The 24,088-nt window shown below is 36.9% G+C and overlaps 1 protein-coding gene across 4 annotated transcripts in view; it reads left to right on the top strand.

Moving 5' to 3' along the window:
- The window catches only part of AP1S2 (adaptor related protein complex 1 subunit sigma 2), a 29,252-nt gene extending 5,660 nt beyond the window's left edge, over positions 1-23,592 (top strand). For 2 of the 4 annotated variants that reach the window (XM_039233939.1, XM_039233942.1), the window contains 4 exons: positions 3,911-4,019; positions 4,637-4,774; positions 21,454-21,462; positions 22,257-23,592. In XM_039233939.1, coding sequence (XP_039089870.1) covers positions 3,911-4,019; positions 4,637-4,774; positions 21,454-21,462; positions 22,257-22,304 — 304 coding nt within the window. In that variant the 3' untranslated portion in view covers positions 22,305-23,592. Of the gene's footprint in view, positions 1-3,910; positions 4,020-4,636; positions 4,775-17,929; positions 19,409-21,453; positions 21,463-22,256 lie in introns of those variants that run through there. The other 2 variants (XM_039233940.1, XM_039233941.1) reach the window with 2 other exon arrangements.
- The last annotated feature ends 496 nt before the right edge of the window (positions 23,593-24,088 follow it).

The following is a 24,088-nucleotide window of genomic DNA, read 5'->3' as shown; positions in this document are numbered from 1 at the left end:
AGGCAATGGTCTGTTAAACAGAAGAAAAGAAAGCACTCGTTAGTATTCCTGCACACAGCGTTCAGTCCACCCATGTCGGGCCACCACTTTTTCTTATGAAGGCTATAACGGGTAATCTAACCTGACTCTGATACTTGGATCAAGCGGCTATAAATAAAAGGTGCACTTAAAAAACAGCTTTATTGAGGTAAAATTCACATCCAGAAGTTAGAATTTTGAATCAGTTTTTCTACACATCCACCCCATTTCATACTGAAAACCTCATATTTTATATTTAAGGAAGTATTCTTTGTTGATAGAAACAGGTAATTTTTTCCCCTTAGTCCAGCTGGAAGAGAAGACCTTTTTAAGCGAAAGAACTATCGCTTAGTTTCTGAGAGATTGTGAACCAGGACTCTCGCTGTTTGTATCGGCAAGTGATCTTTAGGTCTTCCTTCTTCCCTTTGTCTCAGCCACATTTTTCTGGCTATTTCACTTAACAAACAGTTCCCCCTCTTGGGGAGGGGGTGGGTGGGGTCAGTAAGGATAATATAGCTGAAAATACAGACTGAAAATCGGAGGGGGGGGGGTTGAGTTCTGCTTGGTTTGCACACTTAGCTAGTTTTGTGACTTTGAACAAGTCATTTTTCCTTTTTTTTCCCTCATCTCTGAAATAAATGCTCTTGAAGATCCCTTAAAGTCCAAACAGTGTAGGCTTTTATGAGTCCTATTTCATGCAGCCTGCTATGGAAGAGGCACTAGATTAAAGTTTTACAGTGAATTTAAAAATACATGTATCCAAATTACTAGTTTGAGAATTTGCCAGAATACCGTATTTTCTTTACTAACAAAAGAATTTTTAAGGACATGCGGGTGGGATTGAGAACAGTTTAGTTACATTCACCCACAGTCAGCTGACACCTAGCTGACTGGGGAGAAGTCATGTGTTTTGAATATAAGAATAGGCACTTTCAGATGTTCTGAGTGCCAGTAATTAGAGTCAGCCTTAATCCACGGTGCTAAAAATAACCAAACATACCTTTCTTACTAGCCTTTTAGTAATTTTACTTCAGATTTAGACTTACAAATATCTACTAAGAAAACAAAATGAGCTCATAATTGAATTTTTTAAAAAGCATTTGGTTAAAAAAATAGGGAGTATGCTTCAGGTTCTCTTGGTAATCTCTTACTAAATCAGCATAACAACATTTACTTCACTCCCTCTTCAAACCTCTGAAAATATTGCTTATTTGGTTTTAATTTTTGCCAGGTGCAGGGTTACTTTAATACAGTTCCTGGTTATTGTTTTTAATATAAAACGTGGGCTTTGGAGTCCAATTGATGTTCCCGGGGAGATTACTCAGTTAAGCCTGGGTGTCCTGTAAATGCAAGTAATGATGGTATCTTTTCTGGAAGCCGTGAAGATTATAATGGTAAAATATGCAAAAGCCTTAGCTAATATTTAGTGTCTCATCCAGAGGGAGGACTTGGTGAATGTTACCTGTTCAGTAAACTTTCTGTAAAGTGGTGTCTTATAATCCTGTTAACTAGCTGTTCACCTACAGCAAAGAATTTGTTTACTTTGATGGCTCTTTTTCCATTCTGAGTGAAAGCAAACATTTAGGTAGAATTGCAGGCTTTTTAGAATATTATCGGTTGATGCTTAGACACATCATCTCCTGGTGACACTTAAATTTTTTTTATTTTAAGTTTATTTATTTATTTTGAGAGAGACTATCCCAGCCTGTCAGCACAGAGCCCGATGGAGGGCTAGAACTCAAGAACCGTGAGATAATGACCTGAGCCAAAACCAAGAGTTAGATGCTTAACTGGACTGAGCCACCCAGGCACCCCCAGTCCTCGTGATATTTAAACTAGTATTTCCAAGTGATTCTACAATTTAGGATGGACGACTCGTATTTAAGTGCTGTTTATCTGTAAGAAGGCAGTACTGGCCTTACTGTGGATGAGGAGCAAGGGTGGTGCAAGCATTCAGCTGCTTAACAGTAGTGTTGTCGAAATGCCGGCATTAAGACTAAAAGGAATTTTGCCCAAAGCTATTAGTAAATTCTTTCTAATGGGATTATTTAAATAGCACCCTCTTCATGTGCACTGTTCATGTGTGTTTTTTATCTACCATTTTATTACCAGTTTCTTTAATTTTTAGTTTTCTTAGTTCAGGGATTTGTGTCATTTGTATCAATTTCCCCCAAATTCAAAACTATTTGGGGAGCATGGGTTAGGGAGAATGGAGAATTGGAATATCCCATTACCTCTTAAACAGATAAAACCATAGGGTAGGAAAGAGAGGAAGCACTTTGCTAACGTTGGAGGTTGTGCCCTGTTACGTCCTTCATGCTAATAAATGAACACATTGGAAAGCCTCTCTAAGACTGTAGGAGACCTGCCATTTTAAATAATTTACTGAATGTATAAGGTAGAGTGGACATGGCAGAAAAGTCAAGCTGTGGATAACAAGGGAGTCCCGAAGGTGGAGTGGGAAAAGGCCTGGAGTTGAGGTCTGAAGATCAGATTTCTTGCCCCAGAGCAACCACTTGGCAGACCCTATACTCTTGGGGCCTTGGTTTTTTTTTTTTCCTCCACCCCCACCCTCCCCCAATCAAGGATGACAGTGCTTGCTATTGGAAAGATCAAATAATTGATATTTATTTAATCAACTTGATAATATTAATAGAGCATTCTGTAAATACTAGTTACTCTCATACTGAATGGCAGGAATTCATTGGATTCCAAAACTGAGATGATGTGTGTGCGTATATTATTTTCCGTTAGTGCTGTGAGCAGTAGTTGCTCATTGTGTTTTCCAAAAATCATTTAAATGCTCCTCAGTGAAAATTACAATCTAAACTGAGACTTGTAAAGAACATCGTAGGTGTTTTTTTTTTTTTTTCTTCAAAAGCCTTTAATACACTTAAACCATTTGAAAATGCTCTTTTAATCCTCCTCAAAGGACTTGGTCATTGTTTGCTATGCCTCAAGGTTGTCTTTAACTTTTGGCTTCCTTGGGCCAAGTATAATCTAGTCCCATGTGCTACAATCCTAATTTGGAAGAGAATATATACTTTTCCAATCTTATTCTTCTTCAAGGGTAAATAACCAACACTTTAATAGGTAGAACTTGGAAAATTTGAGGACAGTCTATTTTCTCCTGTTCTTTTTCTCTAACTTCTGTAATAACAAAGCTGTTCTGTTCTTGGAGTTTATCCCACAGTCCTAGAAACCTCCTTTTTAAAAACAATTCTCTCCTCTTAGAAGTCAAGATAGTGGTTACCCTTTGGGGTGGCAAGTGGTTAACCAGAGTGGCTAGGGGAGGGGATTCAGGAGTTCCATAATCTGTTTCTTGATCAGGGTGCTGGTACACAGGTGGGTTTACTTTGAAAACTCCTCAAAGTGTATATATCTGATTTGTGTTCTCTGTGCATGTTAACACTTCAGTAAAACGTTTCAGGACATTGGCTTCACGTTGACAATATCTTCAAGAAGTCCTTTAGTCGGAAAGTTTATCTTCTTCCCTGTTTACTTGTAGTTTGAATTAATCACAGTGCATTTTGTTTTAATTAAGTAAACATAAGATCATATTTCATACAATTTAGGACCGTTATATTCATTGTATTTCATAACTGGGTCCAGCTATGTTTTAGGATAGTCATAGAAAGGAGCCTGAAAGGAAGAAGAGCAGAATAAGTTACTCTTTCTAGATGGTGTAATTTGATTTCTTTTTCTTGCCTGTGCTTTTCAGACTTTATATATGCATTCATTACTTTTGTAGTACGGGAAGAATATAATCTACACTATTGTAAAAGGGGAAATAATGTGTATAAGTATGGGGTCTTTCACAATAGGATGTGAAAATATATTTAGAAAACATGATTATAGGGTAAAATTTTTTCCACATTTGCTTTTGTTACAGATATGCTAGTCTGTATTTTTGCTGTGCTATCGAGGATCAGGACAATGAGCTAATTACCCTGGAAATAATTCATCGTTATGTGGAATTACTTGACAAGTATTTTGGCAGTGTGAGTAGTAGTTTGTTTTAGGAAATTGAATGCCATAGTATTTTTTTAAAAAATCTTTTTATAACAAGTTTATTATTTGATTGTCTTGGGAATTCTGACTGTTTGAAAGTAACTGCAGGAGAGGGAAGGGCTGACTGTCTTTTGCCAGCGTGCACAGTCCCTTAGCTGCCGAAGTGCTTGACCTCCCAACCTTACTCATCTAATGATGGTTATGAGAATGAGGTTTAAAATAGTGAAATGGAAAGGAGTTCAGCTGCAAAAATTAATATTCTGGAAGTGCTTAATATAGACTTTAGATTTGGTAAGCAGCTATAATCACATTATCCAGGAAATATGTATTTAAAACGACCCGTTTTTGTAAGTAGAAAATTATTAAGTTGCCCATGTTGGGAGCTTCCAGAATCAGGTCTTTCGTACTTGACTTGTAGGCATTGTGCTTCCAAGTGCTTGAGATTTGGAAAATATGCTGACTAAATCAATGATGCTTGGTTAGCAAGACTGCCATTTTTAGAAAAAATTAAGATTGATTCGTTCTGATCAGATTTTATTCATTACCTGATAGTGGGTAAGTGTCTTTCACTTTCTTCAGTTTTAACCTTGTTTTTCTTGCTTTTCAGGTGTGTGAACTTGATATCATCTTTAATTTTGAGAAGGCTTATTTTATTTTGGATGAGTTTCTTTTGGGAGGGGAAGTTCAGGAAACATCCAAGAAAAATGTCCTTAAAGCAATTGAGCAGGCTGATCTACTGCAGGAGGTAAGCTAATCTCAGTTCTCTGTACTGGGCATTAGCATGTTTTGCTCTTGCTAGGGAAGTCTCAGTTGTGTTCCCTCATTCTTAGAGTTTCAGAAATTACTCTGAAGCATGCTTGGCATGTAGTGTCCTTGTGAAGTTTATTGATTGGAATCTGTGTCAGTCCCATCAACTCGGTTATCTGTGGATGGATTGTTTACTTTGGAGATGGTCTGTCATAATGATGGCCCATTGGACCCTAAAACACTATAGAGTCTAAACCTTTAGAGGGCAGACTAAGGAGGGGAAAGATTCGTCAAGATAACAGTAATTTGAGAACTCTCCATCCGTTGTTGTGAATTACTTAAGGTAACCTCTGTGAGACTGGTGTTTTCATCCCAGATTGGTTCATATTTTCACTTCATGTCCATCAAGTGCAAATGTAGCCATCCAGATGACAGTGTTATAATTACACTTTTTGTAGAAGTCTCTAGTTGTATATCACCAAAACTAACTAAAAGGTATTTGGCCTTCTCTTTGCTCTTTTTTTTTTTTTTTTTGTTTATTTATTTTTGAGACAGAGAGAGACAGAGCATGAGCGAGGGAGGGGCAGAGAGAGAGGGAGACACAGAATCCGAAACAGACTCCAGGCTCTGAGCTGTCAGCACAGAGCCTGATTTGGGACTTGAACCCATGAACCGTGAGATCTGACCTGAGCCGAAGTCGGACACTTAACCGACTGAGCCACCCAGGCGCCCCCTCTTTGCTCTTTTTAAATAACAAACCGTGTTCTGTCAAATGACTACGTTCTTATTTTGCTTTGATAACTATCATGAAAACCATTAATAAACCTCTTCCCTTTCCAATTTCCATAGTTGTCTGGGGTTAACTGTGTATTTGTTGTTTCTGGACCTTCAATTTCTGAAGTTTAAAGTTTCATAGATAAGGCCACCTTTTTCAAAAAATTTAAGGATGCCTTAATTCAGATACCGAGTTGAATTATGCTTTAACAGTAATTGTGGTTTTAATCAAATAGAAAGTCTATAACACGAGGAGAAGGAGCTAGTCAATATAAAAAATAGTGTGTTTTCATTAAGATAGTTGTCTTTATTATTAAAGGAGGCTTTAAATACAATTTTTTAGCATTCCTGCTATAACAGAAATGTGAACTAAGAAGAGTAAATCTCTTTTTGTCCATTATAACTTCTAATGGGCCTCTGTGGGAGGAGGGGCCTCAGTAATGGCCCCGCATCAGTCACTAACTGAGTCAGTTGTGAGGATTGCTCAAAGTTGGGACAGTATCATCCAGAACATACATCTGTTAGACACGAGACAGTACACTGTACGTGTAATGATCTTGAGTTACCGAAACAGTGGTTAAGATGCCTGCACGAGTGGAATCTTTGGTTGGCTGCCCTGATGCCACTCAGTGTCAGTAGTGAAATGAGCACTGTCCCTTTTCCGGGTGTGTACAGCTTGCCGTGTGCTTTACCCATTGACTGCAGACATGTCATTGGGGAGATTCTTTTTTTAACATCTCTTCTGACCACAAACTCCTATTTGGTTTTAAAGTAAGCATCTCTTTACTTTGCTGTTTACTGATCCGACTTTTCTAAAAATTGGGTTAAAAGCAGAATCAGGAACTAAGAATTTTTCATATTTGTCTCTTCCCTTGTTCACTTTTTTATTTTGTTATTATGGAGGTATAGTCTATCAGGTCCTTGTATTTCCTTCAGGTTTTTCATCATTTCTTGATTAATTACATCTGCCTTACAACATTTCTAAAGTTCTTGAAGTTCACCTTCTGGTGTATTTTTTTTTTTCTGCAGAGTAGTGTTTAGGGTGCTGATCTCTCCTGTGTTGTCTGGAGTGTTTTTTAAACTACTGTGAACTTGCTATTGACTTTATAAATATGGCACATGTATTCAGTTTACTTTATAGTATGTGTTGAGTATTTGATATATTGGGATAAAAACTTATTCCAAGTCCATATTTATCTGTAAGTATGTGTGTGTATCTTCCCTATTAAAAGTATTTTAATAGTAAGTAGTATCTCCCTTTTTGAAGCAGTATTTTTGTATCTTTAGTAGAAAGTAGGAGTAGAGAGAAGCATGGGATGTCTGTGGTCCCATGTAAGATTTTTCTTACCCTGTCTCGCCCTAGTTTAAAAAAAAGGTTTTTTTGACTGCTATTAATTACAGTTTCTTACCTTTAGTAGAGAACTTTGGCCCTATTTCTCATCTGTGATCTTAACATCATTTTGTTCATAGACCAAAGTGATAGTACATTAAGACATTGTCTATTTGGTGGTCTAAATAAACCATTTTTCTCAATGTAGCCATTCAGTTCTTGAGGAGGCAAAACGTGGCTAGTCCGTTCTGAATTTAGAGTAAGTTAGAATACATTGCAGATTAAGGCCTTTATGAAGCCAAACTAAAGTCTCTGTGGCAGTAAGGCTTCCAATGATTCTGTTCAGGTTTAATCTGTTACTCATTTAGCTTATTTGCCAACATACTGTCACAAATCCAGGGACGACGAGATGCTTGTTTCCTAAAATAGATTCATTTATAGGTTGATACTTTTTTTTTTAATAGTTTATTGTCAAGTTGGTTTCCATATAACACCCAGTGCTCATCCCCACAAGTGCCTCCTCCATGCCCATCACCCCCCTTCCCCTTATCCCCACCCCCATCAGCCCTCCGTTTGTTCTCACCATTCAAGAGTCTCTCATGGTTTGCCTCCCTCCATCTCCCCCACTATTTTTCCCCCCTTCTTCTCCCCCATGGCCCTCCTTAAATTCTCCTAATCCTCCTATATGTGCAAACATATAGTAGCTGTCCTTCTCTGCCTGATTTATTCACTCAGCATAACACCCTCAAGTTCCATCCATGTTGCTACACATGGCCAGATACTTGATACATGTTTACATCTCTGGAAGAGTATTTGAATATTATGTTCATAAAATAGGTGGTGGAATAAGATGAGAAAAAGCATTCCACAAACTGCTAAATTTCTAAAATTTCTAAGTTTGCTAAAAATTTCCCTCTTTTCCAATTAAATAAACATGTTGTGGTTTGTTTAGGTAGTCCTTTTACAGGCAAACAGGGCAGAACTATGATGACAGCTAATGCTTACTGAGTCCTTAGATGTGAAGCATCCTGTGCTTCCTCAGTAGGCCCTGAGAAAGATCACGAGTACCTTTTTAACAGATGACAGAGAGGCTCAGTAAGGTTCCAGTGACCTGGTCCTAGCGTTCCAAACCCAGATCTGCTAGACTTCAGAGCTGTGTGAAATCTTAACCACTGAGCTCTGTCCATCTCTCTCCCTTCCCTCGTCGTCTCCTCCACCCCTGCCTTTGTTTATTGTCTTGGTATGTGTATTTTAAACCTTCTGTTTTAGGTACCAACTTCTCTGTCTTTCAGGAATAAAGAGATTCATCATTCTGCAGGTTTTTCTGTATGGAACAGAGTAGATTTTCTAAGATGCCATTTTTTTCCTTTTATACTGAAGATTTGCATTGTCCAAATTATCAATAGTTGGTATTTTTTAATTGGATGTATAAATACTGTTTTTTAAAATCATTTCTTCTTGGATTTATCTAAACTCCTGGATTTATAGTAGCTCTTTTGGTCTTATAATTTGGGATATAGTATTCACTTAGCCTACGTCATGAAATGATTTTGCTCCCAACATTGTAAATATAGCTATAAAGACATTTTTCTAAATGCAGGTTTAAATTTGTAGAAGGCCTAATTAATTAGTATTCCATGTATTGTGACTTTTGTATTTGCTGTCAGATCTTTTATATGAATTGATTATTTCTAAACACCAGAGATGCCTTTAAATTTATAATGAAAATATTTGTTGACTTAATGTTACATGGATATCGCAAAATAATTTTGATTTTAAAATCTGTGAAATCTATATTTGTATCCTTAAGAATGTTTCATTTCTTCAGAAAAATTTCTTTAAAATTTCTTTTACCCGATTGGTATATATGTCATGTAGTTTGTTCAGGTCGTCCTTCATTTTATAGGCAAACAGGGCAGACAGACAGTGGATAAAGTAGCTTTCCTATTAGCATATTATAGTCAGTAATGAGAACGTAACATAAATGCGTATTTGAATAATAATTGCTATGATATCAGACACTGTGATTAAATAATAAAGATCTTTTTAATTTTATTTAATTACTTGGTAAATAGTGGTTCAGTTTTGACATTTCTAGACTGAACTCTACGTGTATTCCTTTTGGTATTTGGTTCTGTGAATACATAATTAGATTTGGGGGTAAAGCCCAGAAAAATTGGTCCATTATCCAATTTTTAATGTCTGTTGGAATTTAACACATGTTTTCTTAACATGCCGCTGGTACTTAACTTGATTCTTAAATTACTAAAGTGCAACATGCTGAGATTACTAAATTGACATTCTTTGCAGTACTTGGAACATTCCACCCCCTGCCCACACCACCAATTAAGTGCCTATTTTAAGCTAGTTTTTTTGGGGGGGAGGACTGGGGGAGTGGTACAGTTGATTTATAAACATACATGTAATGACCAAGGACATATAGAGTGCATTTTCTTTGTAAAGTCAGGCACTTACCAGTTTTTCTCTGCTCCTTAATTTTGTAGAGCCAGAATGAAGAATGGGGAGGTTTGTCTGAGGATATCTTATGATAAAGAGCAGTCTAAGGCTTTAGTCCCTTTGACCCCCCAACTTATTTCTTGGTAACTACTAAATTTACCATCTTTGTGGCATGGATAAAGTGGGGTGTTATGCAAAGACTGTTGCACGTGAGATGATTTCAAGTCCTTGCCTGATCCGTGAAGATCAGATAGTTAAACACCGGGCGTCGGGCTTTAACCTCAGCGGTAGATGCATGATGGTGTTGATCAGCGCTTTGAGATGTGTCAGCCTTTCTTTTTTATACTAACAGCATCATTTTGAAATCTGTGGGGGTTTTCCTTTTGAGCTTTGTTTGCTGTTGGTATTGTTTCTCACTAAAGTAGTCTGAGAAATGAAAAAATAAGTGAGGTACCAAAAGCAAGCATTACACTTACGAATTTGCTTCTACTTCGAGATGATCCACTTTATGAATAGATTCACTTGGATTTGCAGTTGTTAATCTGCCTCAGCTAGAAGAAAGTGGTGCTCTGTGGAGAATTAGCACTGCTAAAATTGATTTGTTTTAGTGCTGGGGCTGCATGATATATCTTAGCACTGTGTAACATCTTTGCGGAAGTAATAAATCTGTTGGACTGCATAAAAATGGAAAGGTAAGAGTCTTAGAAAAAGTGATTTTTAAAAACGAATCTTTTGTAACTCAAAATTATTTTTAAGTAAATAAGTAGTTGGAGTAATTAATAACATGCCGTTTAGTATGAAGTTTGGGTTTTTTTAAAATTAAGAATATTTGGGCATGCTAGGCAAACTCGAGAGTATTGTACATTGTTTTACAACAGCTAGATATGTTCAGATTTTTACAATAGTATCATTTAACAGCAAAAAAGCTGTTTTGATATAAATCCTCTTAGGATTTGGTTTAATAAGACAAACTCCTATGATTGATTCCTTTGTAATTTCCATTCTTTGTTAAAACCTTTAAGCCTACCCTTTTTCTTTTAAATTGGGTTAGAAGTTAACAAGGCCAGCGTATTTTAATTTTTTTAAGTTTATTTATTTTGAGAGAGCAGGGGAGGGGCAGAGAGAGGGACAGAGAGAAAGAATCCCAAGCAGGCTCCATGGGGCTCGAACCCACAAACCATGAGATCATGACCTGAGCCAAAATCGAGAGTCAGACGCTTAACTAACTGATCCACCCAGGTGCCCCCATATTTTAATTATTTATAAGTAAACTTGATTGGGGTCAGCTAGAACAAACTGGATAAGTAAGGTTTGAGTACATTAATACTTGAAATGGAAAATACAGAAAGGCAGATACAGAAAAAACAGAAGGCAGAACAAATCTTGTCTTTCATTTTACGCTTTATAAGAAACAATTTGACCAATGTCCTTGATCACTGATTTTCAGGTTGTAATCATTTTGTAGTGTATGTGCTTTTCGAGCTCTGTATTTGTCTGGTTTTCAGAATTTTGAGGATTCCCTGCCTTGTTTCATTTTAACTCATTTTGAGCCAGCTCTTGCTACTCTGGGCTATTTGTAATAATGAAAAGGTGGAGTAACTTAAAATCAGTAGCTGTAAATCTGATTTTAAAAAATATTTGACAAGAACCCACAGTAACAAATGACATTTTTATATCACAATAGTTACACACACATAAACTAAAAAAACTTTTTGTTAAATAATACTTTTATTTCTTGTTTTGTAATCTCACATTTTCTGTTCTCTTTTCTTCAATGCTGATCCTGATCTACTAAATTGATTGCATGAGGCCTAGGGCTGGGACCTGCAAAGAGGATATTCATAGGTGTTTCCTTAAAAAGTACTTTCTGAAAAATTTCAAAGTTTGAGTTATTTTTTCCCCTACTGACACATTCTTTTACATTTTCTTTTATTGTTTCCTCTATTGCCTTTTTTTTTTTAAATAAAAATGTCCATTGTAGAAGAATGAACAAATACTGGTAAGCACACTAGAATTTAACCCTCAACCAGAGATGATTAGATTAACTCAGTGGTTCTCAACTGGGGCGGGGAGTGGGGCAGTCATGCCTCCTTGTGGAACATTAAACAATGCCCGGACATATTTTTGATTGCCACAACTGGCAGTGGAGTGCTCCTGGCATCTAGGAGGTAAAGACCAAGGCTGCTTCTAAGCGTCAACAGCGCCCAGGACAGCCCTCCTAGAATAAAGAATTATCCATCCTCAAGTATCAGGAGTGCTGTGCTTGAAAAGCTTTAGTTTAATTTAACACGATAGGATATACAAAGATTCCATTTACATTTTACAGACCACTACATCTTCTCAATATAACATATAGTCCAAAGTGTAAATGATTGGCTGCAATGAATCAAAAGCAGGAGGGGAGAAAAAACCCTGAGAACTGTAAAAGAAGGACAAATGTGCTTATTAAGAACATGTAAATGGCTATAAAAATCCCCTCTGTGAGTCAACGAAATCACCCTTACTTGATAACCAGTGCCTGCAGAGATAATCTGTGATTGACTTTAGCAGCTAACCCACAGCAAAGCTTGTGGAGTGTCACTATGTAATTTCATTTCCTGAACAATAACCAAATCTGTTAATGTCTGTTAAGGTAATTGAGTTTTTACCTGGAAACAGAATTGAGTATACCCTGCAGGCAATTATAGTATTTTTTAATTTTCTGTTTTCCCCATCCACTTTAGGGATTTGATAAATTTTTTTGAGAGGAGGAATAATTTAAATGACCAGAATTTGCATATATAGGCTTTTGTTGTACATGTAGACTTTTTTGTTGTTGTTCTTTTGTGCCTTACAAGCCTTAAAGAATTTACTTAGTAAAGATAGAGTTTGAATATTTGAAATTCAGTGATTCAAAGAAATCTTTTATGTTTTGAAAACCCTGATCAAATTTAAAGCATTTCAAGTTCTGATGCAAATGGAGGACCAAATAAATAATTCACAGATGAAAGAAAATAAATAATTCACAGATGAGAGAAAAAAACAAATGGCCCTTTTACGTAAGGGAATGTAAAGTAAAATATGAATGAGAACTTCTTTTGATTGTTGGATTGGCATGGATGAGTGACCCTCTTGTCTGGTGTTTGTGAGCACTTAAACTTGTAGTCCATTTTGGAGCATAGTTGGTGCTGTTAACAGTTAAATATGTACACCTTTTGACCCATCAGTTAAATTTCAAGGAATTGTGTCCAACAGAAACATACAAATACACTAAGACTCAGTATTAATAGTAAGCCATTGGAACTTACCCAAATGTTTTTTTTGTTTTTTTTTAATAGTTTATTGTCAAGTTGGTTTCCATATAACACCCAGTGCTCATCCCCACAAGTGACCTCCTCCATGCCCATCACCCCCCTTCCCCTCCCTCCACCCCCATCAGCCCTCAGTTCTCAGCATTCAAGAGTCTCTCAAGGTTTGCCTCCCTCCCTCTCCCCAACTATTTTCCCCCTTCTCCTCCCCCATGGTCCTCTGTTAAGTAAGTTCCTCCTAATCCTCCTATATGTGCAAACATATGGTGTTTGTCCTTCTCTGCCTGACTTATTTCGCTCAGCATAACACCCTTGAGTTCCATCCATGTTGCTACACATGGCCAGAGTTCTTTCTTTCTCATTGCCATGTAGTATTCCATTGTATAGATAAACCACATCTTCTTGATCCATTTGTCAGTTGATGGACACTTAGGAACTTACCCAAATGTTAATCAATGGGAAATAGGTTAAGAAAATTATGCTACAACCATACATGAAAATGTTAACCTGGCTGTAAAGGCAATGAGATTGATTTTTTTTTTTTAATGTTTATTTCTGAGAGAGAGAGAGAGAGGCAGCATGAGCAGGGGAGGGTAGAGAGAGAGGGAGACACAGAATCAGAAGCAGGCTCCAGGCTCTGAGCTAGTTGTCAACACAGAGCCTGATGCGGGGCTCGAACCCACGAACCGTGTGATCATGACCTGAGCCAAAGTCGGACGCTTAGCCGACTAAGCCACCCAGGCGCCCCAGTGAGATTGATTTCTATGTAATGATATGGAAAGATACTCAAAGTATATCAAGTGAGGAAAGATCTAGGGGTGGGACATTAACTTACCAGTATTACCTGTGAAAATGTTTGAGGTCCCCCTCCCTTTTCTAGAACTATAAAACAAACATGTACTATAAGTATAAATATTTTTTTTAATGTTTATTTTTTAGAGAGAGAAAGAGTGTGACGTAGGGGAGGGACGCAGAGAGGCAGACACAGAATCTGGAGCAAGCTCCAGGCTCCGAGCTGTCAGCACAGAACCTGACGCGGGGCTTGAACTCACAAACTGTGAGATCATGATCTGAGCCAAAGTCAGAAGCTTAACCGACTGAGCCACCCTGGCGCCCCTCCCTTATGCTCTTTATCCAGCTTTTCCTAATGTTAACATCTTACATAATCATACCACATTTTTTGAAAGCCGGAAATTAACACTGATAAATATTATTTACTAATGTATTAAATATTTTTTTAATTTACAAATTTTTTAAATGACAAAATGATGCTGTCTGAATGGAAGAGTATACATTGTGTTGTTCCATTAGGTAAAATTAGGTAGAATTTGCTGAAAAGAAAGTTCCAGCATGTAAAGTGAGGTACTTGTGTGCTCTTGGCCATTTTAGACACTGACCATCTGGAACCACCATATTGCTCTTGCCAATCATTGCTAACTTAATGTCAAAAAATGTTTGACTTTACTAGTGCTTCACAATAGCTGGTGGAAGAAGACTGACATTATGAGCTGTGTCATAAAAGGTACCTTACAAGGGCTTTGAGTTCTCTTTCTATTCATTACTAAACATAGATCTTAGTGAATTTGGATATTTTCTGGCCCTTTGGTCTCTCAGCACAAGGAATAGGGTTCCAGAGTTGAGAGTAGGAACTTTGCCACAGAATACAGCCAGTAAAAAGGACCATTGTATTCTAATGTTTATTTTGTTTGGGGGGGGAGGAGATCAAGGGAGGGGCAGAAAGAGAGGGGGAGACACAGGATCTGAAACAGGCTCCAGACTCTAAGCTGTCAGCGCAGAGTCCGATGTGGGGCTTGAACGGCAAGATCATGACCTGAGCCGAAGTCCGATGCTCAACCAACTGAGCCACCCACGTGCCCCTGAGACCACTGTATCCTAGAACATGAAGGATAGAGGATACTACTTTTAGTACAAGAAATAAGTGAAGCTCCTCTACAATAAAAACAAATAGAGCAGTAACTTCAAATTACACTCACTTGTATTTATTTGTCATTAAATATAAACTATTTTCTCTTTGTGTACTAGAAAGAGAAAAGCGGGAGACTAGGTTTTGCCTTTTGGACCCAATACCTGTAGTTTACTTAAGCACTCATCTCAATAAGACTTAAGTCTTCAGATAAGTGCTAGCTTACCAGTTTCATTATCGTTTCCTAGACTGTTGCGTCATGAGCCTAGTATGGTGAATATCTGCGAATTTTTAAGGTAATGGAGTTTGTCTTGTCTTTGCAATGTAGGCAGTTTTAAGAATAGGTGTCACTTAATTCCTCTCTCTGCTATGTTTGTTAACCTCCACTTACTGCTGCCTCTGGTTCTTGTTGTAGGGGTTGAGAAAAAAGCTACTCGGTATGGAGGAAAGGTGAACATCCATGCACATATACTACGGAGAAGGAGGAATGCAGGCAGCAGTGAAAATCAGGAATAGACTAAAGGGGAAATTATATTATTGGCAGAGTGAATGGGAATGGAATCAAAAGCATTGGTCTCAGGCAAGATGAACCTTCCTCCTGTTAGGAGGAGATAACGGGGTAAAGCTGTAGTTTGTTTTTTCCTCATCAGGTGAATGAGTGAAATTGAAAAAGTTGTCATCTTCTTTGCTTTGAGAAACTGGAGTAGAGCTGCTAGGGACAGAGGAGAAAGAGGAGACATAGATAACTTGAGGGAAATGTTGAGGGTCTAGAATAGACTTACTGGGGAGCAAATGAGTGAGGAGTGAAAGGATTGTCCAGGATTGTAGGCTCATTTCAGGTTGAAAATAATGTCTCCTCTTTATTCGGAAAATAGGTCTCCAAAGAATTGGTACTAAGGGCAGTTTGCGGTATTTGTGTAATACAACTGGATTAAAAATTTTTTTACGTTTTCATTCTGGCCTCTATTCCCATGTTTTCAAAATCACTGATGTTTTAATGTATGAAGAAACTCAGCTTGCCTGGGTCGGAGAAGATGATGATAGTTCTGGTTCTGCACAGGACCCCTTGTGTATTACGACAGACTTGACTCTCACCCTCCCCAATTCTTAAATAATTATTCTATGACTCATAAGATGTACTGGTGGTGTGAGGGCCCAGAATACTAGAATTATATTTAATCCACTGTAATATTTTCTTTGGATATTAGAGAAAAAACAACTTGGCTAATGTGGGCATATCTATCACTTAGCTTAAAATCAATCTTAAATGTTAAGTGGTCATTAAGGCATTTATATAGCACAACTTTTTCAGACTGTCTAAACTGAGAAATTATTGAAACATGTTATAGTAACTTAAAAGTGCTAAAAGGATACATTATTTTTGTGTATTTTGGGGTTTCTTGAATATTTTTCCAATGAAGAGAGGGTTTCTCCCTATAAAGAATATTCTTCACAATTGATGGATGCTAATTTCTTGTTTAAGTATACCTAATATGGATAATTGGCTGTAAGGAACAGTTTGGTTTATCATCTCCCCTTTCCTTTACTAAGTGTAGTAAAAGGTCTGTCAGACATGCCGGGCTGGGCAGTCATGGATGAGAACTCTGTTCTCTTCCAGACCAAGTCTCTTCTGGGGAGAACAGCTTGTGTGCCCAGCCCTATTTGGGAAAGTACCTTTCTGTTTTCTTTAAATGGGCATAAGCTCTCCATGGTGGTTTTTACACAGTGTGTATAGAATTAAGGGAAAACAAAAAGATTAAAAGCTGTAATATAAAGGTTCAAAGAACTGGTATTTAGGTGAAAGGTTGACAGACTTAGACTTTTCTTGTTCTCTCTCCAGAACACAGAGAATATGTATCACAGCAAGAGTTTCATTGGGTGTAAGAAAGCATACTAGAATACGTGCTGGAGTTCTGATATGCATCAAAATGTAGTAGGACCTATGAATTCAGTTTGGTTTTTGTCAAGTTTGCTATTTATGTTTTAGCATTACCTGAAAAGTCTAATTCCATTAACTTTTAAGGGATAGTCCCAATACTTTGTTTAACTGATACTTTCATAAGAAATTTTACTCTGCTAGTGATTCATCATTGGGACTTATAATTTTTTTTTACACAGAATATTGAAATAGGTTCAGAGGTTCATTGACAAAAAACTATCATTAATAACTGTGAAGTGCTAATGTCATTGATATAGGAATAGAATTCCCCAATGAAAATGAGAGCTTCTATAAGAAAATGAAGCAGCTGGGGTTTATTACATTATTTTAACTTGCTGGTTCATTCCACTGTATTGCGTAGGGAAGAGGCACAACTATCTCTTTAAAGTGTTTTAAGAATTATCTGAGGATTAAAATTTAACTGGCGCTTCTCAGATACTTTTATTTTTTAACGGTTATTGTATGAGGGATCTGTCACATATTCGAACAGTTTACATGACTTTGTAGCCTAACATTTCAAAATGCCGAATTTAATATTAAAATGAGGATATTTTAAAAGCACTCAAATGAGTTTTAAACTTTGAATCACAAGCCTTTTGGCAGGGGTAAAATCCCTTTGTGAGTCTAAAGAACCCTGGGCCCTCTTCTCAGGAAAATCTGCACAGAACTTTGCCTCTAGATTCCAGGGGCTCTTGGCGTCCCTAGAAATCCATCTCTGGACACTCTAGGCTCAGTTTAAAACGTCACCTCAGGTTACCTTGTTGATATGAGAAACTTCTATTTACATATGTTTGTAGGCATAGATATTGAACGTCTTTTTGGCGATTTCTTTATAATCTATCTTGAGGATTATTTGAAAAGTAATATCCTCAGTCTCAAAGGCATTGTCTTTAGAGGTTTTTTTTTTTTGTTTTTATTTTATTTTATTTTTTTAAAGCTAAGCGAACCATTAAAAACTTCCATTGCTACTTAAAACACCAAATGGGTGACTGCTTTTCCACTACTTCTTGGGAAAGACTTTCCTTTAGGATCTGTAAAAGCGTTTATGGTCACCTCAGGATGTAATGATTTTCATTAAGGGATTAAATTCCTTTACTTTGTGTAATAAAATCCTGACATACTTGAAGACTGGCAGGAGGTAGTGTTCTAATTGAATTTTCAGTTAACTCAGTACTGACCAGAAATCTTTTCAGCCTGTTAGCAAATACAGTGCTTTTGGATTTTTGTAGGACATAGGTCATTTTGGTCATTATATGAGGTTTTTAAAAGATGAATCTGAACTCCTTTAGCACTGTTCATAAGTTAAATACTCAGCCATAAACCAAAGAACAAAAACAAAAATTTAAGTTTCCATTTTCTTTACTGTGCAGTAAACATTCTAGAACTCTGATTGTGTCTCTCAGTTTGTATACTGTATAAGAATATATGCATTTCTTTTGTAGCCACGTCATGAATATTTTAATGTCCCTGTGTACTAAGTGACTACTCATCGTGTATGCAGAATTGCACAGAGGAAATAGAGAGCTGATATACTTATGAAAGAAAATGCCCTCAGCTTGGTGACTGATTATCTTATATAATAGATCATTTCAGAACCAGTACCTTTACCATTGTAATTTTTTTTCCTGTCATTTCTCTTTTTCTGTTTGATTTTCATTCTGTTTGTAATCTTGATATAGTTTATTCCTGCTCTCAACTGGTTTAATTTCTTCTTGAAATAGGACCTATGAATGTTTTGAGTAGTATTTCACCTTAAACACGTACATGTCATCATTTATGAACCATCTGTGATTCATCTTGTAAGAGGAAACTTACAAATCGTTAAAATGTTTACCAAAGAATATATAGCAGAAATGCTACAGCAGAATAGACAGTGCCATAACATACAGCATGACCTGGTCTGCAAATGTTGGGGGCGAAAACAAAGTATTTAGTGTGACTATATTACAGGTCTCTGAGCTAATGTATTCTCACGTATCACATAAAAGTATATTTGGAAGTAATTCAAGAAAGTAAAATCTGTACTATTACACAATATTTAAGGGTAAAACATTCACAGTTCTTAAGTTTGTAATGCCACATATATTGGATCACATTTGTGCTACACAATATTGAACAGTCCCTTTAAGAATGATCAGAAAACTGTTAGAAGTCTTCTATAATATCTATTGTTCAGTAGGAAATAACCTTTTCAAAATGTTAATACTCAGTTTGTTTATATAGTTAAAATTCGCATACAGTTTAAATACTAGTATTTTACTACTTATGGTTTTATAATATTAAAATTCGCATACAGTTTAAATACTAGTATTTTACTACTTATGGTTTTATATGGTCTTCATTTAAATACTTAATGATTTGTTAACTATAGTCTTAAATTCTAAATATTAAGACTTTTAATATTGAATATTGTGTATACTTTTAAAAATTGCAACTTATTATAAAAGGAACAGTATCAAATAATTAATTGCTTATATCTAGAAAGTTTAAAGCTTGATTAAGCTATCATTCAACCAAATCAAAAGATGCTCAAACAGATTTACCACTGAAAGACGTATCAGTGTGTCTGTTAGGCAGGTATGCAGGCCAGTTCTTTCCATTCTCGCTGTACTGCATGACATTTGAAGCACCTGGATGGGCTATCAAATGAGAAACTTAGCATTATACCTTGAAAGCATTGGGGAAACACTGGTCTTTCATTTCCGTTTTTGTCCTCTGCCCCTCCCCCACCCCTGCAGTATGTTATTCATCTGGTTTTAATGCTGAATATGCATTGTCTCATGCCTGTTTGCTTTGGATGCTGTGTGCTGAGCTGTAACAACATGTTGCTTCTTTTGTTATTTGTATACAGCTGCTTGCTTTAAATCAGTAGATTCTGAAATTGCTTTTCTTGCACGTCTAAAATAAAAGTATTGCATGTACTTTGTCTCATGTGAATGCCTTTTTTCTTCTCCATCCATTTTGACAAGTATATTTTACACTTTAGTTTTTCCAGGTAATTTTATTAAACATATAAAAACCATAAAAATGGTTAAGCTGCCAAATTCTGTTCAGTGTACACGGTTGTGCAGCTGATGTCTGGAAATTGTTCATCCTGTCTTACTGAAACTGTAGCCATTAAACAACTCCCCATCCCTCCCCTCAGCCCTTGGTAACTACCATTCTACTTTGTTTCTATAAATTTGACTACTTTAGGTAATAGTTTTTCTAGGTAATTTTGAGCTACAATTTCAGTGTGAACATGGAAAAATTACATTTTATATTATGAACACAATTCATAAAAAAAACAAACGAATGTACTTTTTGTACAAGTCTCAAGGAATAAAATGTGGAAACGATTCCTTTAAACTAGGCCTTTTGGAAAGGACACATATTTTAAATAACGCATATTTGACACGTAACATGGTTCTCTTCAAGAAACGCTATATAGGATTGCAGGCAGTGAACACATCGGGGAAATCTGACCAGCTCCGGGGAACAGAGTGGGAGTCATTCTCACATGGATAAGTGAAGTGCTAACTGTATAGAAGTCAATGTAGGCATCCTTTAATAAATATATTAAAGGCTGTATGGTGTTTTTAAAGATGACTGAACGTTACAGTTGACCTTTGAACAATGAGTGGGTTAGGAATGCCAACCCTCCCAGGCAATTGAAAACTCACATACAGCTTTTGACTGTCCAAAACCTTAACAGCCAACTGTGGACTGGAAGCCTTACCGACAACGTAAACACTCAGTTAACACCTCTTTTGTATATGTATTACATACCACATTCTCACAGTAGAGTAAGCTAGAGAAAAAAATGTTAAAACCCTAAGGAAATATAGTTACTGTATGGTAAAAAGTCCGCATGTAAATGGACGGGTTACAGTTCAAGGCCTAAATGGAAATGATTGCTTTGTTTCCTTTAAGATATATGTGATTCAGATGTCAATATGGTATATTTAATGTCTGAGGCTAAACAGGAGAAGTGAAAGAGACTGGCTTACGTGATTCTTGGGAATGTTGCATCTTTCCATTGGACTTCTCTCAAACTCTATCGTGAAAACTCAGACCTGCAAATAAAAGAGAAGGAACCTTTGTGTGTACATCACTCAGCTTCAGCGCCCATCAGCTCAGTACTCTTAGTACTATGCTCATTTCATCATCCATTCCCCTCAGCCCCATTTTATTTCAGAGCAAGCCCTAGACCTCTTATTTCATATTTAATCCTTTCGTACATGTCACCTGGAGAGAGAAGTATCACAGCTCCCCCCACCCCCCAAATTGACAGTCATTCCTAATACTTGTTCCTGGTTCATTTTTTCCTAATTGTTGAAAAATGCATTTCTATACTTGGTTAGAAGCAGATTTCCAGTAAGGCTCACATTTTATTGGGTTGATGTTTCTTAAGTCTTTTCATCTTTAACAACTCCTCTGCTTTTTTCCCTTGCCATTTTTTTTTTTTAAACTGAGTCACCTATGTTGTACAATGTCCTCCAGTGGATTGTAATCTTGTGGCACTGTTTAACTTGTTTGCTTATCCACCGTGTATATTTTGATGTGTAGCCTGGTTAGGCTAAAACCTGTTTTTGTTTTCGTTTTTACCAAAGCTGATTTTTTTTACCCATTTTTCATTAATAAACATACCTACTAAAAGGTTATCATATGAACTTTATATGCAGAGTTGATTTACAGTACTTTAGTACTAAATGCTAAATACCTTCAGTTAGGTCTCAGTTGTGTCATGTTATCAGTTGACATTTTTTTGAGCACTTTCTAGAAGTCGGGCACTAAGCCTTATGTCCCTCAAATCTCTATGTATGAAGGTAAGTACTATGATCCTAGTTTTCCAAATACAGAAACAGACTAGAGTTTAAATTACTTAAGATTATTCCATGTACTGCTTTACATGCAATTAAATCTAATGTATGGATTCATGGTTTAATATTTTTCTTTTCCTTGTTTTGTGCTGTGCCATAATTAGGATGCAAAAGTAAGTTAATTTATTATTGGATACTAAAAATTACGTTTTCTCCATTAAATTCTAGTATGCCTTTTAATTACAAAATTGTTGCAAGTAATCCTTGAATTTGACCTGGTCCTGTTTTGTGATGTGCAAAATCAGCCACTTTGGAAAATTAAGTAATTTTTTTTCTAGCTATGCCTGCTTTGCCTTGTCTTCCTTTGGCAAATGAGTATTGATTGTTACGTAGGACAAAAGTGCCTTTGGTCCCAGGGTATTCTTTCTCTATGTTGCCTCACCGAAGCCACTGGTTGCCTTGGGGAGGTCTGGGAAGGTGAGTTTCTGAAGCCATGCTGCTGGGGACACTGACATTTCTATAAATACACATGACAAAAAAAAAAAAAAAAAGGCATGGGAAACAAAACTATGTGAAGATTCAGGAGAACTTGGGGTTTTCACCGCTTTTCATTTAGGGGAGGTTTTGAATTTTAACACAAAGATGACTTCCTTTTCCTGTAGCTAATTCGGTAGCAATGATTTTCTAAATTGCCAGTGGGCTTGACTGCCTTTTGTGTTACAGCAGTGGTACCCAGCACATTGGTAGATAATCAGTAGGTATTTAATGCATGCTGAAAATACCCTTCTGTGGTCTGTGATGTTTGGGGTCCAAAACCCTAAATAACCGCCTGCTCTCAATATCAGAATGCGCCCAAACCAATGAACTGCTTGCACTGTTCTCTGATACTTGCATATCCTTCCGTGTCAGTTTCACTCTCCAGCCTCCCCGGATCTGCTTACCAGAGTCTCACATTTTCCCTCCACAGGAAGCTGAAACCCCACGTAGTGTTCTTGAAGAAATTGGACTGACATAACTCTCCTCCCTTGTTGACGACTTCCTGTGGCATTTCACACACTGTAGATGGTCACTGCCTTCATGTCCATGTTAGCTAATGGTATCAGATGACGTCTTGTCAGTATTACTGTTTTGCTAAGCTGCTTCATTCAGGCCTACACACACACACACACACACACACACACACACACACACACAATTTTTTTAAAGGGAAATTTGGTTAATCAAGTGATAAGGGACTTAAACATGAGTTAGAATGATGCAGAAAAAGAAACGTACCTTTTCTGGATATTTTAGGTTTTAAATCTGTTTCTCTCAATCTGATTCTGTATCTGTGAAAATGACACAGTTAGGCAGTCTACGTTCATTAATTACTGTCTTTGGCAAAGGACACTGTTAAATTATAATATGAAACCTGGTTCTATGAAACCAAAGACTAGCGGGACATTTCAGTATATGTGAGAATAAAGGGAATTGATACATATCAAATGAGTTAAAATTGAACTATTTATGTTGAAACTTTAAAAAAGAGAACCAAATTTATACCAAAGACCCTTACTGGAAACTATAGACTTAAAGGGAATACACAAATGGCTAAATTGGAATGGTGTGTTTTACACTAAAAAATCTTTCCCTGGCATTCCAGACCTGGGACGAGGAACAGAGAGCGACTGTCTGCTAGTGAGCATGTTATTTTTAAGTCCAAGGAACATTCAACTCCCGAGAGATTTTTTTTTTTTTTTTTTTTTTTGCGGTCATAACCTTTTAGTGACTTAGACGGTTTTTGATGCCCCAAAGTAACAAAAGGAAACATTGACATAACCTGGAATTCTTCATAACAGCATCTCACAGAAAATGTGTTTCTTCTCTTCACAGTGTTGCGTAAGTCACTGTTTCAAGCACGACTGTCCCTTCTGGGGTGCTTGTCAGAGCCAAATGTATTTTGCTTTCCTCCACTTACAAGCGCTGCAAACGTTAGGGCAGCTTCCTTCCCTCCCATGGCACTGCCTAGTTATCAGAAATCTTACAAAAATAGATCCCACCTTTCATATCAAAGTGAGAGTTGAATGAGGTAAAATGGCATTAGTGGGCCCTATATTTTTTAAAGCTATACAGTTGTTTCGGTGTCACTTGTATACCTACTTCTGTGTATGTAAACATGTCTTCACGGTTCACACTTTCATTTGTATCTGCTGGGCTGGATTAAGCTTTGTCGTGATTGTGACCAATGCCTGTTCAGGCCATGTTAGCACTGTCTTAGCACCTCACCAATTAGTTGTAATAAATGTTCAATGTATACCACTGTAGTGTGTTTTTCTCTTTCTCTTCGCAAAGGTTTATCAACTACGGGGAGCTGCTCAAAGAATTTTACATTTTTTTCAAATGTTGAAAACTCCTCTCCATTTGAATGTGGTTGCTAAAAGCACACACGAGATAAATGGTGAAGATGTAAGGAGTCTTCATGTACTTTAAGCTCATTAAAAAATAATGTGGATTCCATGCTGAGAGCCTATCCACACATTTATTTTCAATCAATAAATGCTGCTTGTAAAACCTTGATGCAGTTGACTTTTCTAGTCTTTCTGAATGAGCAACTCTTGATTACTCCAGGTAATCAAAGGTATTGCAAATCAGCCGGATCCCCAATTCCCCCCAGCCCCCAAACTGAAGTGGCTAGCACACTTGCCAACATGAGCTGCTATTTGCAAACTCCTGCCTAATAGAAGCAGCAACTCAAAACTTTGGTTATCGTGAGTTAAGGGACCTCCTCCTAAGTGCAGATGGGAAATGCTACATCCTAAA

This window comes from Hyaena hyaena, unplaced genomic scaffold (assembly GCF_003009895.1).
Source record: "Hyaena hyaena isolate Hyena2069 unplaced genomic scaffold, ASM300989v1 scaffold_80, whole genome shotgun sequence".
In the NCBI taxonomy this organism is placed as follows: Eukaryota; Metazoa; Chordata; class Mammalia; order Carnivora; family Hyaenidae; genus Hyaena; species Hyaena hyaena.
Note: the sequence above shows the minus strand (reverse complement) of the source record. Positions and strands in the feature narration are given on the sequence as shown.